Here is a 17,129-nt window from a genome sequence, read left to right on the forward strand (position 1 = left end):
GGTGACCAGGGCAGTCTCACATGTGGTCTGAATGAGGGATGCCATACCCTGAGCCCTGCCATGTCCCACCAGCCATGTCTGTCTCAAACCCAACCTAAGGATCACCTAAAGTTAGGAGTTCAAGTCCTGGATATCCTTGTTAAGTTTTTTGTTTCTTTGATCTGTCTAATATTGACAATGGGGTGTTAAAATCTCCCACTATTATTGTGTGGGAGTCTAAGTCTCTTTGTAGGTCATTAAGAACTTGCTTTATGGATGCTCCTGTATTGGGTGCATACATATTTAGAATCATTAGGTCTTCCTGTTGCATTGATCCATTTACCATTATGTAATGTCCTTCTTTGTCTCTTTTGATCTGTGTTGCTTTAAAGTCTATTTTATCAGAGATGAGAATTGCAACTCCTGCTTTGTTTGCTCTCCATTTGCTTGGTAAATCTTCCTCCATCCCTTTATTTTGAGCCTTTGTGTATCCTTGCATGTGAGATGGGTTTCCTGGATACAGCACACCGATGGGTTTTGGCTTTTTATCCAATTTGCCAGTCTGTGTCTTTTGATTGGGGCATTTAGTTCATTTACGTTTAGGGTTAATATTGTTATGTGTGAAATTGATACTGCCATTTTCATGCTAGCCGGCTGTTTTCCCCATTAGTTGATGCAGATTCTTCATTATGTTGATGCTCTTTACCATTTAGTATGTTTTTGGAGTGACTAGTACTGGTTGTTCTTTTCTATGTGTAGTGCCTCTTTCAGGATCTCTTGTAAAGCAGGCCTGGTGGTGATGAAATCTCTGAGTACTTGCTTGTTCGCAAAGGATTTTATTTTTCCTTCACTTATGAAGCTTAGTTTCGCTGGATATGAAATTCTAGGTTGAAAGTTATTTTCTTTAAGGATGTTGAATATCAGCCCCCACTCTCTTCTGGCTTATAGGGTTTCTGCTGAGAGATCTGCTGTGAGTCTGATGGGCTTCCCTTTGTGGGTAACCCGACCTTTCTCTCTGGCTGCCCTTATCATTTTCTCCTTCATTTCAACCCTGGTGAATCTGATGATTATGTGCCTTGGGGTTGCTCTTCTTGAGGAATATCTTTGTGGTGTTCTCTGTATTTCCTGGACTTGAATATTGGCCTGCCTTGCTAGGTTGGGGAAGTTTTCCTGGATAATATCCTGAAGAGTATTTTCCAGCTTGGATTCATTCTCTTCGTCACATTCAGGTACACTTATCAAACGTAGATTAGGTCTTTTCACATAGTCCCATATTTCTTGTTGACTTTGTTCATTCTTTTTACCCTGTTTTCTCTAATCTTGCCTTCTTGTTTTATTTCATTGAGTTGATTTTCAACCTCTGATATCCTTTCTTCTGCTTGGTCAATTCGGCTGTTGAAACTTTTGCATGCTTCATGAAGTTCTCGTGTTGTGTTTTTCAGCTCCATCAATTCACTTATATTCCTCTCTAAGTTGTCCATTCTTATTAGCATTTCATCAAATCTTTTTTCAAGGTTCTTAGTTTCTTTGCATTGGGTTAGAACATGTTCTTTTAGCTCTCAGAAGTTTATTACCCACCTTCTGAAGCCTGATTCTCTCATTTCATCACACTCATTCTCCATCCAGTCTTGTTTCCTTGCTGGTGAAGAGTTGTGATCCCTTGTAGGAGGAGAGGTGTTCTGGTTTCAGGTGTTGTCATCCTTTTTGCGCTGGTTTCTTCCCATCTTTGTGGATTTATCCACCTGTTGTCTTTGTAGTTGCTGACTTTCTTATTGGGTCTCTGAGTGGACGTCCTGTTTGTTGATGATGAAGTTATTTCTGTTTCTTAGTTTTCCTTCTAACAGTCAGGGCTCTCTGCTGTAGGACTGCTGAGGTCCACTCCAGGCCCTGCTTGCCTGGGGATCACTTGCAGCAGCTGCAGAACAGTAAGGGTTGCTACCAGTTTCTTCTTCTGCTTTGTCCCAGAAGGATACCCAGCAATTGTTGGTCTGAGCTCTCCTTTATGAGGTGACTCTTTGGATATATGGGGGTCAGGGAGGTGCTTGAGGAGACAGTCTGTCCTTTATAGTAGCTCAAGTGCTGAGCTGTGAGCCCCGTTGTTCATTCAGAGCTGCTGGGCAGGTACATTCAAGTCTGCTGCAGCAGAACTCATAACCCCCTTTTTTTCCCCCAGGTGTTCTGTCCCGGGGAGTTAGGGCTTTATTTTTGAGTTTCTGCTGTGCTGCTGCCTTTTTTTTTTTTTTTCAGGGCTGCCCTGCCCAGCAAGGAGGCAGCTTAGTCACTGTCTGCCTGCAGAAGCGTCGCTGAGCTGCTGTGGGCTCCACCCAGCTGCCATGTGAACTTCCCTGCAGTCCTGTTTATATGGGTGTAGTTAGAACTGCCTCAGCAATGGTGGCCCGCCTCTGTAATGACGGACTCTCTCTGAAATGGCGTATTGCCTCTGTAGTGGTGGAGTGCCTCGGTAATGGCAGAAGCCCCTGCCCCACAGAGCTGGATCATTCTGGGTTCAGCTGTGCTTGCTGTGAAACTCTCAACCCAGAATGTTTCCAATTGCTGGGTTTTTGTGTTGTTTTTTTTTGTAGGGGTGGGACCAGCCAAGCCTGATCATGTGGCTCCCTGCCTCAGAACCTTTTTTTTTTTTTTTTTTTGGTTGAATGGTCGGCTCCTTCCCAGGTGTTATAGTCACCTGTTGAAAAGGCGCCGGGATCTGTGTGATTTCCCGTGTGGCTACCCACTGCACCGGCTGAAACAGTGGCACTGAGATTCGTGGCGCATTTTTGTCCCAGAATCTCCTGGCCTAGCTCCCTGTTTCAGTCCCCTTTTTTTCAATCAGATGAGTGAGTGACTCTGCCTTTCCAGAGCTTCCTGGAGCTTCCCGGAGCTCCCCTTGCTGGCTAACGGGGGGGGGGGGGGCCCAGTCCCATTTACTCTGCACCAGGAACCGCTGTGCTGGGGCACCAGCAAAACAGCTGCACTGGCCAAAACAGCTGTGCTGGCGACCCGTGGGGCTCCTCTGCCTGGGAATCTCCTGGTCCGTGGGCAATAAAAATCCATCTGGAAATGTGGCGTCCACTCACACTCTGTGCTTTCACTGGGAGCTGCAATCTAGATATTTAGCTGATCCATGTATTATTTAGAAGTGTGGGTTTAATTTGCAGATATTTTATGGTTTCCCAGCTGTTTTGTTACTGATTTTCAGTTTCATTTTACTGTGGTCTGGGACCACAGTTTGCTTAATTTCTGTTATAGGTTGAAGTGTGCCACCTCCCCCTCCCTACCATATATTGAAGTCTGAACCCCCAGTACCTGTGAATATGATCTTTACAGATGTAATCAAGTTACAATGGGGTCATGAGGGTGGCCAAAATCCAATATTACTGGAGTCTTTATGAAAAGCAGGAATGCCATGCAAACACAAAAACATACAGAGAAAATGCTACATGATTATAGAGGCAGAGAGAAGTTGTGGTGATGCAGCTGCAAGCCAAGGAATGTCAAGGAGTGACAGCCACCATCAGAAGCTAGAAGAGGCAAAGAAAGATTCTCCCCTGCATGTTTCAAGCAAAACATAGTCCTTCTGATACTGCGGTTTTGGACTTCTAGCCTCCAGATCCACAGGAAAATACATTTCTGTTGTTTTAATCCACTCAATTGGTGGTACTTTGTTACAGCTACCCTAAACTATATAGTTTCTATTCTTTCAAATTTATTAATGTGTGTTATGGCCCAGAATGTGTTCTAGCTTGGTGAACATTCCATGAGACCTTGAAAAAAGTGTGTATTCTGCTGTTATTGAAGTAAGTGTGCTATAAATGTCAATTACATCAAGTTGATTGATGGTGCTGTCTAGAGCAACTCTTGCTGATTTTCTGCCCACTTAATCTATGAATTACTGAAGGAGTAGTGTTGAAGTCTCAAAATATAATAATGGATTTGTCTATTTCTCTTTGCAAATCCAATCAGTTTTGGCCTTATGCATTTTGACACTGTTAGGAGCATATACACCAGGATTGTTCTGTCCCCTTGGAGAATTGACGCTATCATTAATACTGGTCTTTGTCCCTGATAATTTCCTTGTTCTGATGTCATCTTTGTTTGAAATTAATATAGCTACTCCGGCTTCCTTTTGATTAGTGCTGGCATAATCTTCCTTTCTTTATCCATTGATGTTATACACAATTTGTTATTTATAAGATGTTTTAACAGCTTGAGTGATTTATTTCACGTATCTATATTTACCCATATAAAGTGTACTATTCATTGGCTTTCAGTGTATTTTCAGAGTTGTACACCATCAACACAATCAATTTTAAATTTTTTTCACTAGCATCCCCCAAACCCTGTAACTCCTTAGCCAATCCTCCATTATTTGCCAAGCTTAGGGAACTACTAATCTATTTCTGTCTCTCTAGATTTGCCTTTTCTGGACATTTCCCATAATATGCAGTTATATTGAAATAGAATCCTATAGTATGTGATCTTTTGTGAATGACATTAGATAATAGTTGGTCTTTTGTGAATGGCTTCTTTCACTTAGCGTAATAGATTCAAGGTTCATCTATATTGCTCTATATATATGCTTCATTCTTTTTTGTTTCTGAATAATATTCCATTGTATGAATATACCAGTTTTTATTCAACCGCTAATCAGTTTATAACCATTATGGGTTTGTTTTGTATTTTGGCTATTATGAATAATCCTGCTATAAACATTTGTATATATACTTTTCGTGTGCATTACGTTTTCATTTTGCTTGGGTGTATACTTAGTAGTGGTTGCTGGATTATGTGGTAACTCTGTGTATAAACTATTGAAGAATGGCTTGACCATTTTTCACAGTGGCTGCACAATTTTCACATTCCTACTAACAGTTTATGAGGGTTCAAGTTTCTCTATATCCTTCTATTGGCCATCTTTTATTTATTTATTTATTTATTTATTTATTTATTTATTTATTTATTTATTTGAGATGCAGTCTCCCTCTGTTGCCCAGGCTGGAGTGCAGTGGTGTGATCTCTGCTCACTGCAACCTCTGCCTTCTGGGTTCAAGTGATTCTCCTGCCTCAGGCTTCTGAGTAGCTGGGATTACAGGCATGTGCCATCATGCCCGGCTAATTTTTTGTATTTTTAGAAGAGACTGGGTTTCACCATGTTGGCCAGGCTGGTTTAAAACTCCTGACCTCAGGTGATCCACCTACCTTGGCCTCCCAAAGTGCTGGGATTACAAGTGTGCCACTGCACCTGGCTGTCCATCCTTTTGGACAGCCATTTTAGTGGGTGTCAAGTGGCATTTAATTTTGGTTTTAATTTTCATTTCCTTGAAAACTAACAATATTGAGCATCTTTTCATGTTCTTTTTGGCTATTTGTATGTGTTCTTTGGAGAACTCCCTATTCAAGATTCTTTGCCCATTTTTAACATGGGTTGTCTATTTTATTTATTTATTTTTTTGAGACAAGGTCTCACTCTGTCACCCAGGCTTGTGTGCAGTGGTGTGACCATGGCTTTCTGCAGCCATGATCTCCCAGGCTCAAGCGATCCTCCCATCTCAGTCTCCTGAGTAGTTGGGACTACAGGCATGCACCATTGGACCCAGCTGATTTTATTTATCTATCCTTACTTTTTTTTTTCTTTTCTTTTCTTTTTTGTAGAGATGGGGTCTTGCTCTGTTACCTTGGCTGGTCTGGAACTTCTGGGCTCAAGTGATCCTCCTGCCTTAGCCTCCAAAGTGCTGAGATTACAGGCATCAACCACTTCATCCACCCGTTTTTGAATTTTAATAGTTCTTTATATAGTCTAGACACAAGTTATTTATCAGATATATAATTTGCAAGAATTTCCCCTCTTCCTGTAGTTTGTCTTCTTACTTTATTTATGGTATTTTTTGATAATGTCGTTTATTTTGCTTTTCTTTTCCTTTTTTTTTTTTTTTTTTTTTTGGTAATGCTTTCAGTTGTCATAGCTAAGAATCCATCAAAGATTCTTAGAATTGTAATTCAAGGTCATAAAGATTTGAACCAACAGTGTCTTTGAAGAGCTTTAGAGTTTTAGCTCTACGTTTAGGTCTTTGATCCATTTTAATTTTTGTATATGATGTGAGGTAAGGATCTAACTGCATTGTTTTGCACTAGGGTATCCAGTTGTCTCTCCATTTGTTGAAGATGATTCTTTTCCCATTGAATGGTGTTGCACCCTTGCTAAAGATCAGTTGACCATACACACATTAAGGTTTATTTCTGGACGTCCATTTTATTCCAAAACAATTGGAATTATTAACTGCTTACGTATTACATGTTTCAAGCATGATCCTAAGCATGAATTCATTTGCTTCTCACAGTAACTGTGAAGTGCGCACTATTCTCATTCCCTTTTGACAGATGAAGTGGCCAAGATACAGAGTGTTTTGCCCAAGGCCACATAAGTAACTACTAAGTGGCAGTGCCAGTCTAAGACTTTAGGTTGACTAACTTGAGAGCCTGAGATCTTAGCCGTGCATGCTGTAAACGAAAGTTAGAAATCAAAAGTTCAGAATTCCACTGAAGAGTTCACCTTAAGCAAATGGAGTGAAGGTCAGATTAGCCACTAAGGGTTTGAAAAGCAAAACTGGGAGGGACTTCCCCACCAGCTTGCTTTCTGTGGAGTAGCGGCAATGGACCTGCCTTTTTGGTTAAAACTCTTACAACCCTCCCCTCCCTCGCCAACCTGATAATTTGCACTGGCTGCATGTCGAATTTGCCCTTAGTTCCTGCGGCAGTACTGAGCGGTGCGAGCAAGGGTCGGACCGACAGCCAGAGCCTCCCACCGCTTTCCGCACAGAACCTGGGACTGGAAAGGCCTCGGCGCGGGGCCGGGAGGTTGCCCGGGATGCGGAAACTCTCGCGGGATGCGGAAACTCTCGCGGGATGCGGAAACTCTCGCGGGAAGGTGCGTCGTTGCCTCGGTAACCGCGTCGCAGTTGCCAAAGATGGCGGGGCGAAGTGTGCGTCTCTCGGTCGGTTCAACTCCAGGCTCCTGGGGAGTGTCTGGGCTCCGGCGACTAGGACGGCTAACCTCCTTTATCTTCGGGTCTGAAACTCTCTCCCTCTTTTACAGAGAAGCAGCGTTCCAGGGACTCCGCTCCTGACACCCGTTCAGCAACCCTCTACACCTGGACCGGACCTCCTCGCTTTGGAGGAAGAATATAAGTAAGAAATTCGGCGGTTGAGCTTTCCTTCTTTGTTTCATCTAAATGAGGCTGCTTACAAGTACTTTTTCTGAAGACTGGCTGAATCTTCAGGACCATTCACTCTGCAGCATTCCCTTCTCCTCATCTCGTTCACTCGCCGTTTTTCCTTTCTCTTTCACCTGAGTAGTTCGCGTGCGTCTTAGAAGATATTTGAAGTGGGCGAAAATATAGCCCAAGTAAACAGCCATAAGCTTTTGGAAGTTATTTGAGTAGCAGGAATTGCCACGAATAGTTCAGTTCCTAGTTTAGGTTATTTCGCTTAGTAACAAGTTCATAAGAGTTTACCTTATGTAAATTTCCTTGACATTGGTTTCTAAATTGAAGCGTGCTTCCTAGTGCAATCAGAATTACCGTTCTCGTTCAGATTCTCCTTATCTGATCTCAGTGTAATTACAAGTATCTTGACAAGCTTTCATTCTTGGCCCATTCCACTTATCATCCCTAAGTATTCACACAGCAGCCAATGTAATCTTTTAATTTGATCATGCGATTCCTTTACTTAAAACACTACAGTGGTTTCCTCTTGCACTTTAAAAGCTCCTCCTGCCCCCCTTTTTACTTGATCTTATTCCCGCTCCTATTTCCCCCCTAAAACTCTCCAGCTTAACTGGCCTTTTAGTTTGAAAACGCAGGTTTTTTGTCTGTCTCAGGAAAAAGACAATTCACACACGCTTTCAACCTGTATTGCGAGTGGCCTTCCTTGACCATGCTAAGTAGGCTCCCTTGTTGGTCTTTTTCATCGTCCTACTGATTTTTCTTTCTAGTTAGCATAATTCGTTACAATAAATTCATTTGTTAATTTCCTTTTTGTCTGTCTTATCCACTGGACTGTAAGTTCCAAGGGCAGAGACCATATCTGTTTTATTTGCCATTGAGCATACCCTTATAAAAACGTGTCTTTTAACAACTCCCTTTCTTTTTAATATAAAATAACTAGTTTAAAATTTGTAAATAGTTGGGAGTTTGTATCAGAGGGTTAAACTAGAGTTACTGTATGAGCTACATATGATGTATATTTGAAATTAAAACTGAAGAGTACTCTCTTTAGATGAGGTATACGCCAGTTTACCACAGCAAGTAGGAAGATAATCATTTCTTCTTCTCTCTGATCAAATGGGCTTATTATCCCAGTTCTCAAGTGTACTTAAGCAACTTAATCTGTTGTCTATATAGTTATTTGAGAGTGTATTTTGCACCTGGCTCTGGTGCATTGCTAGGGATATCGTCCTGCTTAAAATAAGAAATATACAGGGACTATTATTCTAGCATGAGTTGTTTTCTAAAGCGAGATCCTAAACAGTATTACTTGGTGGCCAGGTGTTACTTGTTCTGTTGTCTGTACTGAGTTGTGCACATGTGAAGCATATGAACGGAGTAACTCTCAATACTACCTGAATCTTCTAGAGTACTTCTGTGTCAGGTAGAAGAGTAAAATGTCTGGCCATCTCTATAACCAAGAATATGAGATTATAACAGTATGGTATCTATTTTGTCACCTGTTGTCTTGGCATTAATCATTAGAACGCTACTTCCCAGGGCCCTGAACCTAAAACCTTTTGCAATTCTGCTCCTGTTGGAGGAAATAATCACTATTTGAGAGGATAGATTAAGGAAGATGCTAATCACTCAAGTGGATAGGTTTTTCAAGCTTCATTCCTGTATTATAATAGCTAAACAGTAAGATTACATGATAACTGGTAGGGCAAGCCCCCTCATAAATCCCAGTTACATTGGATTTACAGATTAATTTGCAGATAACGGGCTTATTTATGATATTGAATCTTCCACAAATACGATACTTCTCCATTTACAGGGTTTTTTTTTTAACCTTTAATAGTGTTTTGTTTTACTACATAAAATTCTTGCATATATAATTTGCTTCAAGGTGCTGAATAGGTTTTGTTGCTATATAATAAGTGGACTTTATTATATTTTCTAATTGGTTATAAATGTAGGATTTTTAGATGTTGGTGCTACGTCTATATTTACATACACACACGGATCTTCAGTCCTGCTGGACTCTCTTATTCATTCGATGAAGTCCCTTGGATTTTTGATGAAGACAGTTATATGCAAATTATGATCATTTTCTCCCTTGATAATTCTCCTGCATTCTCTCTTTTTCTCTGTTTAGGACTTCCCATGTGATACAGAATAGAAAAAGTGATGGTGAGCTTCCTTACCTTGTTTTTGATTTTGAGAAGCCCACTTTTAATAATTACTGCATTTGAGGTTTGCTCTAGGGTTTTGGTAGATTCTTTTTTAATGTTTAAAATTCTTCCCCTTAATTCCTAATTTGCATGAGTGTTAAATGTATCAAACTTCTTTTTTCCCCAATTAATTCAGGTGGTGGTATTTTTTTTTCCCTCCTTTAATGCTTTAACATACTGAACTGCAGAGGCAGCTTTCTTGTTTTCCTTTAAAGACTGCTAGATTTGATTGGTATAATTTTTTATGTAGATTTTTGCATCTATGAACAAAAGTGAAATGGGTGTTACACTTTTTTTCTAGTTCTTGTCCTTTCTGTTTTTGATATCAATATTATTCTGGCTAGATGAAATAAACTGAGTAGTTTTCTTCTTTTGTTTCTTTTCTTGGAAGCTTTTTATAATTACAGATTTTTTTACCCTTTGATTAAAATTGTGAAACTGTGTCAGTGTAGTGTTCTTTTGTCAAGGAGACTCTTTTTGTCTATGAATTTAGCTTCTTTAGTGATTACTTATCTATTTAGATGTTCTATTTCTAGAATAAGTTTTGCTTCTAGAAAAGTGTGCGTGTGTGTTTTAAAATATATTAGCATAAACTGACTCTGTGGTTGTATGTTTGAAATCTTGACTGTATCTATAACCATGTACACCCCTCCTTTTGGTAGCTTTCCAATATTGTTTATTTTTGTCTCTTTCTATCAAGTTTCCTGGGAGACTTATCTGTCTTACTGGTCTTTTCAGAGAACCAGCTTTGGTTTTCTTGGTAATCTGTGCTATTGTAAAATTTCATTAATCTTTATAGAAATAAAGAAAGACAGATGATCTCTTCTAACTGGGGTGAATTAATTTTTTTTTTTTTTTTTTAGTTTCTTGACCTCATTTATTGTTTTCTTATTTTTTAATAAATATATTTAAGTCTTTAAATTTCTCTCCATCTGTAGCTTAACTACATTGCAAGACTTCTTTTGATGTATATTTCTCTTATGGTTATTAAGTTCTAAATATTACATGATTTTCATAGTGATATTTAGAAGGGTGTTTTTTAGTTTGCAAGCACATAGAGTTGTTTACTGTTGTCTACTTTTTACTTTTCTAAGTATGTATGTGACAGGGTCCTGCTCTGTTGCCCAGGCTGGAGTGCAGTGGTGCAATTATGGCTCACTGCAGCTTTGAACTCCTGGGCTCAAGAGGTTTTCCCACCTCAGTCTTCCAAGGAGCTGGGACTACAGGCACATGCCACCATGCCAGGCTAACTTTTTTTTTTTTTTTTGAGGCAAGATCTTAATCTGTTGCACAGACTGGAGTACAATGGTGTGATCTCAGCCCACTGCAACCGTCACCTCCCAGGCTGCTGAGTAGCTGGGACTACAGGCATGTGCTAGCACACACGGCTAATTTTTGTATTATATTTTTTTGTAGAGAGGGTGTTTCGTCATGTTGCCCAGGCTGGTCTTTAACTCCTGGACTCAAACGATCTGTCTGCCTCGGCCTCCCAAATTATTATTATTCTGATTTAGATTATAGGCATGAGCCACCATGCCCGGCCTAGTTTATTTTAAATTGCATTATGATTAGAGAATTGTTAAGATACTAAGTTTTTTAAATGTATTGAGACTTATTTGTGACCAAGTGCATGTTCACTTTTTGTAGAAGTTCTGTGTGTTCTTTGATAGAAAGTATATTTTTTATTTGTTGCTAATCTGTTAGATTAAGCCAGTTATATTTTTTATGCATGATATCGGTTTCCTCAACTCAAGTTTTTGTTAGTTTGTTTGTTCTGGCTTTATTGGTTTCTGTTAGAAGTGTATTAAAAATCATCAGTTATAATTATAGAAAAAAATTCCTTATAATTGTGGCCTTTTTTGTTTGGGAGTATCTTATTTGACTAAATCTTGTTGATTGCTTTCATTCTTATGCGGTGTCTGTTATAGCTTTCTTCATTGTTTATTTTCAAACTTTGTACGTCATTTATTAATAAGAGCATTCTTTTTATAACCAGTCTGATAATTTCCGCCTGTTAATTAAGTGTATTTAAGTTGTTTACATTATTACATAACTTGAAGCTGTCTTAGCCACCTTATTTTTTGTGTTTTGTATTTATTATGTCTTGCCTTTGCTTCTTGTCTGTGTGCTGCTGGATTGAATGGATTTTCATTATGTCTTTATTGTTACTGGTTTGGAAAGATGTTAGACTGCTTTAACTTGGTTTCCTCCGTCTGTTAAGTTAGATAATATTTTACTTTGCTGTTTTGAATACACCCACACCCAGTTAATCATCAGTGTTATTTTGATAGTCTGTACTAATTTAGATTTAGCTTGTTTTTCGGTATCTTCATGATTCCTTTTTTCCAGATTCAGTTTTCCTCCTTCCTGAAGTGTAGACGCTTCATCACTTCTTTCTGTGAAAAACTAAGTCTTAAACTCTTCAGTCTATTAGGAAATTGTTACTTTCCACTTAATCTTCAATGACAGTTTATCTGAATGTAATTCTAGTTAGCCAGTTTTTCCTTCTCAGCCCATTAAAGATATCCTTATATTGTATGTTGGAAATATAAGGGTAGATATGTTAGAATGTTAGAAACGTTAATGAGGCATCTGCTGTCAGCTTTTTAGATAATTATGCTGGTAGACTATTTTTTCTGTTCTTTTGAAATAATAATTTGGTAGTTTAGGGAGTACTCTCTTTATCTTTAAAATTCTGTACTTTTACTATGATGTATACACATGTAGATTTGTTTTCTTTATTCTTCATGAGATCCATGTCTTCAGTTTGGGAGATTCTCAGCATTAGCTCTCTAAATATTGACATTCTCTCCTCTTGGGATGTCTTGTCTTGTCTTTTCTTTTAGAGACAGAATCTTGCTCTGTTGCCCAGGCTGGAGTGCAGTGGCAGGATCTTGGCTCACTGCAACCTCTACCTCCCAGGTTCAAGCGATTCTCATGGCTTAGCCTCCTGAGTAGCTGGGACTACCAGTGAACAACACCACAGCTGGCTAATTTTTTATTTTTTTTTAAGAGAGAGTTTCACTTTGTTGCCCAAGCTGGAGTGCAGTGGCGTGATCTTGGATCACTGCAACCTCTGCCTCCTGGGTTCAAGTGACTCTCCTGCTTCAGCCCCCCAAGTAGCTGGGATTATAGGTGCCTGCCACCATGCCTGGCTAATTTTTTGTATTTTTAGTGGAAACAGAGTTTCACCATGTTGGCCAGGATGGTCTTGAACCCCTAACCTCAGGTGATCTGCCTGCCTCATCCTCCCAAAGTGGTGGGATTACAGGCATGAGCCACAATATCCAGCCTTAATTTTTGTATTTTTAGTAGAGTTGGGGTTTCTCCATGTTGGCTGCTCTCCTGGCCTCAAGTGATCCTTCCTCCCCACCTCCCAAAGTGCTGGGATTACAGGTGTGAGTCACCACACTCAGCCCTCTCTGGGATTTCTTTCTATAACTTCCGTTATAGTAGGTACATAACATCTGTCTTCCATGAATGTTAACCTGTGTTTTGTGTTTTTATCCCTTTGTTTTCTGTATCTCCTTGTAGGTGATTTCTTTCTATCTGTCTTCTAATTCACACATTCCTTTTTATCGGATTTCTTAATTTCAGTGACTGTGATTTTCATTTATGTAATTTGTATTTGGATGTTTTTCAAATTCAACATTCTTTTGTGATAAAATCTGAGTCTTGCCTAATGTTTTTCATTTGTGTGTATTTTTTCCAAATGGTAATTTAAAATCTTTAAAAATTGTTAATAGTATCTTATTCCTATAATACAGATTTTCTGTTTCCTCACATCGGCTGATTCTCTCTTTCCGTGGCTTATTTCTTTACACAATTTGTTACCTTTTTGAAGTCATCTTTGGCAGTTTGCTTTCTGAGAAAGTTTATATATTGTAGATGAGTAAATGTCCCTATAGGGTGGTTTTCAGTTTACCTTTACTAGTTCAGAGTTTTCATTGATTCCACACCAGCTTTTTCTATTTTAAAATTTTGGCATGGTGTCCCTGTATCATCTGGATAAGATGAATTTGGACTTCCCTTTTGTTTAATTACTCACAAGAGAATCTTTTCTGCCCATGGCTCTGATTTCATTTCTGCTCACCTAAGGTTGTGGGTAGAGTTTTTGTAGTCTGTGCTTCACAGGTTTATCCCTTGTCTCACATGCTTCAGCTTCTAGCTTTTAAGCTATTTTGGCTTCTGTTCCTGTTTATTGCTCTCACTTTGCTGCTTTATTCTTAGTGCTAGGGCATTTCCCTTGCCTGAGTTTGAGCTTAGCAATGTTTCCTCCATTACATTTTATCAGACATTTCCGTGGATTTAGAGTAGAATAGTCGTCTCAGTCATCTGGGTCCCTTATATTAATTGGAAACTTCCATTTAAGCCCTTGTAATTCTTGTTAGGGAAATGTGAAAAATCAGGTAATGGCACTTTAAAGACACCTTTAAGTCTTTCATAGGCATATTTCTTTTGACCAAGTAACCCTAAGATATAGAAATATTTCTTAAAGCTTCGTGCTATTAAAGGATATGGTACTGATCTCCCCCTTTTTTCCCCGGGGATGGAAATTGTGTTTTGTGTTACTTCTGAATTACATGTCTAAGAAAAACAAGATATCTAATTTTAAAATCCTTAACATATCTCCTTCACATAACGTCAAAAGATCCTAGTCTAGAAATGTGACGTTTGAACAGTAGAAAATGTTATATGCTTTTGAATGTGTTTATTGTGGTGTTAACCTTTAAAAGTGAAAAGGGACTTAACAATAGCGACAGAGTTCAGTACATTATGTTAATTTCAATTTATTGAATTATTGTATAGCTATTTAACATACTTATAAAGATTATATCAAGATAGGTATTTCTTTTATATTGCTGTGGGAAAACAGTATAAAATTGTGTATATGCTATAGATGAAAATTGGAAGGGAATATTAAAAATAAAAATGGCTGGATGGTGGTGGTAGAATTATGGGCAGTTTTTCCTTTAAAAACAATTTATTTCAATAATATTGTCATTCTTGCAGCCTTAATGTAGGATCAAGTAAATAGTATTCCTATTCTTGCTAGTTTCCAAGTAGAATAAAAAAAGCATAATTAAAAGAGTGATAGGTAGAGATCAATATAGTCACCTTTATTTCTGAGGAAGCTTGATATTAAAGTGTGTAGCTGAAATGTGAGCCACCTTGGGTCTGCTCACTAAACCTCACATTTAGCTCCCCAGTTCCAGCAGCACCCCAGACCAGAGCAGGTCTCCCCAACACCCTGCCCAGAATTAGAACAGGCCCTGTCTCTGGAGAAGCAAGGTTAGAATATGTATTCTCTGCAGGTATGCTAATCCCAAGAAGGTAGTGAGTGGAACAGAGTTGAACTTGACCAGTTGATTCTTCCTAAATGTATTAGTCAGGTAAGTTAGTTTACTTGAAGTTAATAGAGGGCCACAGAAAGGCTAATACTTAGTGTTTGAGTTCCTACCACAAGGAATCATGAGTTAAAGATAAGTTCTTAACAGCTGTATTCATTTTAGAGTAAGAATGCTATATGTATATATTGAAATTTGTTGATTAGGTCACTTGATAACGTGTAATTGCTAAAGTTTAATTTTTATTTTTGTTAGGATCGTCAGTATATTCCAGTTATTATTTTCTGCTTTTAGGCGTTTAAATGCAGAATTGCAGGCAAAAACAGCTGACGTGTTTCGACAAGCTAAGGAAATAATAGTAAGTAAATGTACAGTTATTAATAATTCCATATAAGTGCTCGTGTTTTAACTTTTTAATTTGATATATGATATACAAAAAATTAGCCAAAGCATGAGTGTTCAGTTCAATGAATTATTATAAACTGAACATGAATATATATGCATAGGTATAGGTATGTGTGTATGTGTAAGTTTTTAGTAAGCACACATTTTCTGAAAGGCACTGAAAAAGTATTTTCCATTTAGATGCACCAGTCATCTAAATTCTCATTGTAAATTATCATTATTAATTGATAGGATAGAGTAACTCTCCTTAGGGGGTAAAGAGTCTACTTTCAAGCTTTTTACCAGTTCTTACCTAATTTTATTCTTAACTTCTGCCCTCCCTATCCCCCAAAATGGAGTTCATGGAACCAGGGAAGAAAACCTAGGCAATATTTTATCTTAATGCCTTATACAAATCAATGATTATTTGTTAGTTAAAGAATGAGAAATGTATCATACATAACATTTAAAGTAACGTATTTTGATAATGGCTACAGATTTGCTAGTTAGATTTATAATTAAATGTTTTACTAAAAATATTTTTATTTCATCTTTTAGTTTTTGCCAACGTCTGAAGAGCAGGAAAATACTTGTACAAAAGGACCCCACATTATAGTAGAATGACAGATTTATTAGATTTTGTGCTTAGAGAGCCCCCTAAAAAGAATTTCCCCCTGCAAATAAAAAACATAGTAGAAAACTGAAACAAGCTAGGAAAGGGGTTGGGGAGTGGATTCCCACCCCTACAGAAGTGAACAATATAACGTTTCTCATATTTAATTTTTGTTTACTGTCTCTTTTTAAAATTTTAATGTTTGTAGTCACATAGTAAGTGTGTATATTTATGAGGTAAATGAGATATTTTGATACAGGCATGCATGTGTAATAATCACATCATGGAAAATGGGGTGTCCATCCCTCAAGTATTTATCCTTTGTGTTACAATCCAATTTTACTCTTTTAGTATTTTAAAATGTTCAATTATTTTGACTATAATAAACCTGTGTGCTATCAAATACTAGATACTATTCATTCTTTCTAACTATTGTTTTTGTACCCATTAAACATCCTTATCTCCTTCTCTTGCATCCCCTACTATCCTTCCCAACCTCTGGTAACCATGCTTAACTCTCTATCTCCATATGTTAAGTTGTTTTGATTTTCAGGTCCCTCCAATAAGTGAGAATATGTGACGTTTGTCTTTCTGTGCCTGGCTTATCTCACTCACTTATCTTACCTCCAGTTACATCCATGTTGTTGCAAGTGACAGGAACTCGTTATCTTTTATGGGTGAACAGTACTCCATTGTATATATGTACCACATTTTATTTATCTGTTCATTTGTTCGTGGACACTTTGGTTGCTTCCAGATCTTGGCTGTTGTGAATAGTGCTGCGACAAACATAGAAGTGCACGTATCTCTTGGATATACTGATTTCCCTTCTTAGGGTCATATACCCAGCAGTAGGATTGCCAGATCATATGATAACTTTAATTTTTTGAGGAACCTCCAAACTGTTTCCTTTGTGTTTGTACTAATTTACCTTCCCACCAACAGTGTACCAGGGTTCCCTTTTCCCACATCCTCACCAGCATTTGTTAATGCCTGTCTTTTGGATATAAGCCCTGTTATCAGAGGTGAGATGATACTGTAGTTTTGATTTGCATTTCTCTGATGATCAGTGATGTTGAACCCGTTTTTTAATGCCTGTTTGCCATTTTTTTTTTTTTTTTGAGAAATGTCTATTCATATCTTTTGCTCATTTTTGAATTGGGTTATTAGATTTTTTTCCTATAGGGTTGTTTGAGCTCTGTATATTTTCTGCCTTGTAATCCCTTGTTGATGAGTAGTTTGCAAATATTTTCTCCCATTCTATGGATTGTCTTTTCACTTTATTGATTGTTTCCTTCACTGCAGAACGTTTTTAACTTCATGTGATCCCATTTGTCCATTTTTGCTTTGGTTACCTGTGCCTGTGGCA

The 17,129-nt window shown here is 38.2% G+C and overlaps 1 protein-coding gene across 3 annotated transcripts in view; it reads left to right on the top strand.

The window, feature by feature from the left end:
- The first annotated feature begins 6,911 nt into the window (after window positions 1-6,911).
- The window catches only part of TEX9 (testis expressed 9), a 76,305-nt gene continuing 66,087 nt past the window's right edge, over window positions 6,912-17,129 (top strand). For all 3 annotated transcript variants that reach the window (XM_012443146.2, XM_012443147.2, XM_012443148.2), the window contains exons 1-3: window positions 6,912-6,971; window positions 7,073-7,164; window positions 15,058-15,121. In XM_012443146.2, coding sequence (XP_012298569.1) covers window positions 6,945-6,971; window positions 7,073-7,164; window positions 15,058-15,121 — 183 coding nt within the window. In that variant the 5' untranslated portion in view covers window positions 6,912-6,944. The remainder of the gene's footprint in view (window positions 6,972-7,072; window positions 7,165-15,057; window positions 15,122-17,129) is intronic.

This window comes from Aotus nancymaae, unplaced genomic scaffold (assembly GCF_030222135.1).
Source record: "Aotus nancymaae isolate 86718 unplaced genomic scaffold, 86718_ANA_hifiasm-v0.15.2.pri h1tg000041l, whole genome shotgun sequence".
Classification (NCBI taxonomy): Eukaryota; Metazoa; Chordata; class Mammalia; order Primates; family Aotidae; genus Aotus; species Aotus nancymaae.